The sequence below is a fragment of the Haplochromis burtoni genome, unplaced genomic scaffold (assembly GCF_018398535.1).
Source record: "Haplochromis burtoni strain Fernald_Lab_line unplaced genomic scaffold, NCSU_Asbu1 Contig_281, whole genome shotgun sequence".
NCBI lineage: Eukaryota > Metazoa > Chordata > Actinopteri > Cichliformes > Cichlidae > Haplochromis > Haplochromis burtoni.
This window is the reverse complement of record NW_024582642.1, coordinates 665,054-666,844: the sequence shown is the minus strand read 5'-3', so window position 1 is coordinate 666,844 and position 1,791 is coordinate 665,054. Positions and strand designations below refer to the sequence as shown.

At 45.8% G+C, this 1,791-nt stretch overlaps 1 protein-coding gene across 1 annotated transcript in view; it reads right to left on the bottom strand.

The window, feature by feature from the left end:
• Nucleotides 1-6: 6 nt before the first annotated feature.
• LOC102305738 (protein bicaudal D homolog 1) overlaps nt 7-1,791 on the bottom strand; it is a gene marked incomplete at its 3' end in the record, with an annotated part of 24,847 nt that continues 23,062 nt past the window's right edge. The window contains exons 10-11 of the mRNA XM_042227780.1: nt 1,088-1,239; nt 7-292 (exon numbers count right to left, since the gene is read on the bottom strand). Coding sequence (XP_042083714.1) covers nt 7-292; nt 1,088-1,239 — 438 coding nt within the window. The remainder of the gene's footprint in view (nt 293-1,087; nt 1,240-1,791) is intronic.

Here is a 1,791-nt window from a genome sequence, read left to right as displayed (position 1 = left end):
AGAAGGGAGGCTGCCAGGGGCCAAAGCTGGACTGGACCCTTGAGCAGGATTGGAGGCTGTAGTCAAAGTCGAGGGACTTACTTTGGGGGTGCTGGTTTTTCCACGGGTCAACCTGCTCCCCCGGGTGCGATGGGACTGCTCCTGATCAAAGGCCAAGTCCTCCAAACGCTGGGTGAGGGCCAGTTTCTGCTGGATGGCCATCCGCAGGAGAGAGTTCAGAGTCTTCTTCTCATCCTCGGCTGCAGCCAGCTGCCTCTGCATCTCATCCAGCTGGGTCACATACTCATCACACCTGCACAAAGCAGACATTTGAGTAGTGTAGAAAATGAACTAAAATGTAAAATGTGGAAAGAAAGACAGATGATGTTTGCACTCTAATTGGATAGCTAAACATTACCTGGTGGAATGTATAAGTTAGTTTGAGTATGGTGAAAAAGATACGTGATGCTAGTTAATAAGCTCCAGATAAAAGCAGCTGGGTGCTGTGTGGAACATTTGTAAAGACTGAAACAAGTAAAATGAGGAAAATGTAAATGCATGAAATATCAACCTATTCTTTAAGATGACAAAGTCTGTTGACTGAGAGGAAACACAAAGCTGAGTTTTTGGACCGTTTGTCTTTAGAAATAGAGCTGGGCTGTGATGTACATTACATCCTGGTTGTCTGTGTGGGTGCTCGGTCATCCAGATCATGGTAATCCTAAGGAGCTTGGAAAGAGAAATGACTGGACTTCTTATTACATCCTGGTTAAATTCTTTAGAGGCTTTCCCTGACACACTAACCCACAGGTATCGAACTCCAGGACTCGAGGGCCGGTGTCCTGCAGGTTTTAGATCTCACCCTGGGTCAACACACCTGAATCAAATGATTAGTTCATTACCAGGCCTCTGGAGAACTACAAGACATGTCGAGGAGGTCGTTTGGCCATTTAAATAAGCTGTGTTGGATCAAGAACACATCTAAAGCCTGCAGGACACCGGCCCTCGAGGCCTGGAGTTCGACACCCCTGCACTAACCCAACACATGGATTCTCAAAGAATTTCTGGAAATGTTTGTGCTTCAGTATGTTCTGCTTTGTTCTCTGACCTGGTAGCAAACATGGCTCGCAGAGAGGAGAACGTGGCGGCGTCTTCCTTCAGGGCCTTTAATTCGTTCCTCAGCTTTGTCATGGTGTCGGTCACCATGGACTTCTCCGCCTCATACTTACTCTTCAGGTTGGCCAGAGCCACTTCTGCTGTCTAGTTAAACACACAGACATATTAGTGACTGTATATTCAGCCCCTTTTCCATTAGTACCTACTTGGATAAACTGGTTTTGAATTACTGTGAAGTGTCTGTGAAGGTTCATCGTAGTCTAAAAAGCTTGGAAAGAAAAGCATCTGGACTTTAAGTTTCTTGAAGAAGTTTCACCTCTCATCCGAGAAGCTTCTTCAGTTCTAAAAGCAATTGGTGGAGAGTCCCAGATTTTTAAGCCCTATTGGGAGTGTCCCTAAGAGGTTCCTCTGTCTAGGGAGAATCAGAAGGGCAAATGGAACAATACTGTCAACCCTTATGTAGCAGGTTTGTCAGAGAAACTCAGGAGAGTCTTCTCAAAGCACGACATCCCAGTGTACTTCAGACCAGCCACACAGTCAGACAAAAACTGGTCCATCCCAAAGAGAAGTTTAACAATGTGGTGTATGCTGTACAGTGTAGTGAGGAATGCTCAGACCTCTACATTGGAGAAACCAAACAGCCACTTCATAAACACATGGCACAACATAGAAGAGCCACCTCCATGGGACAAGACT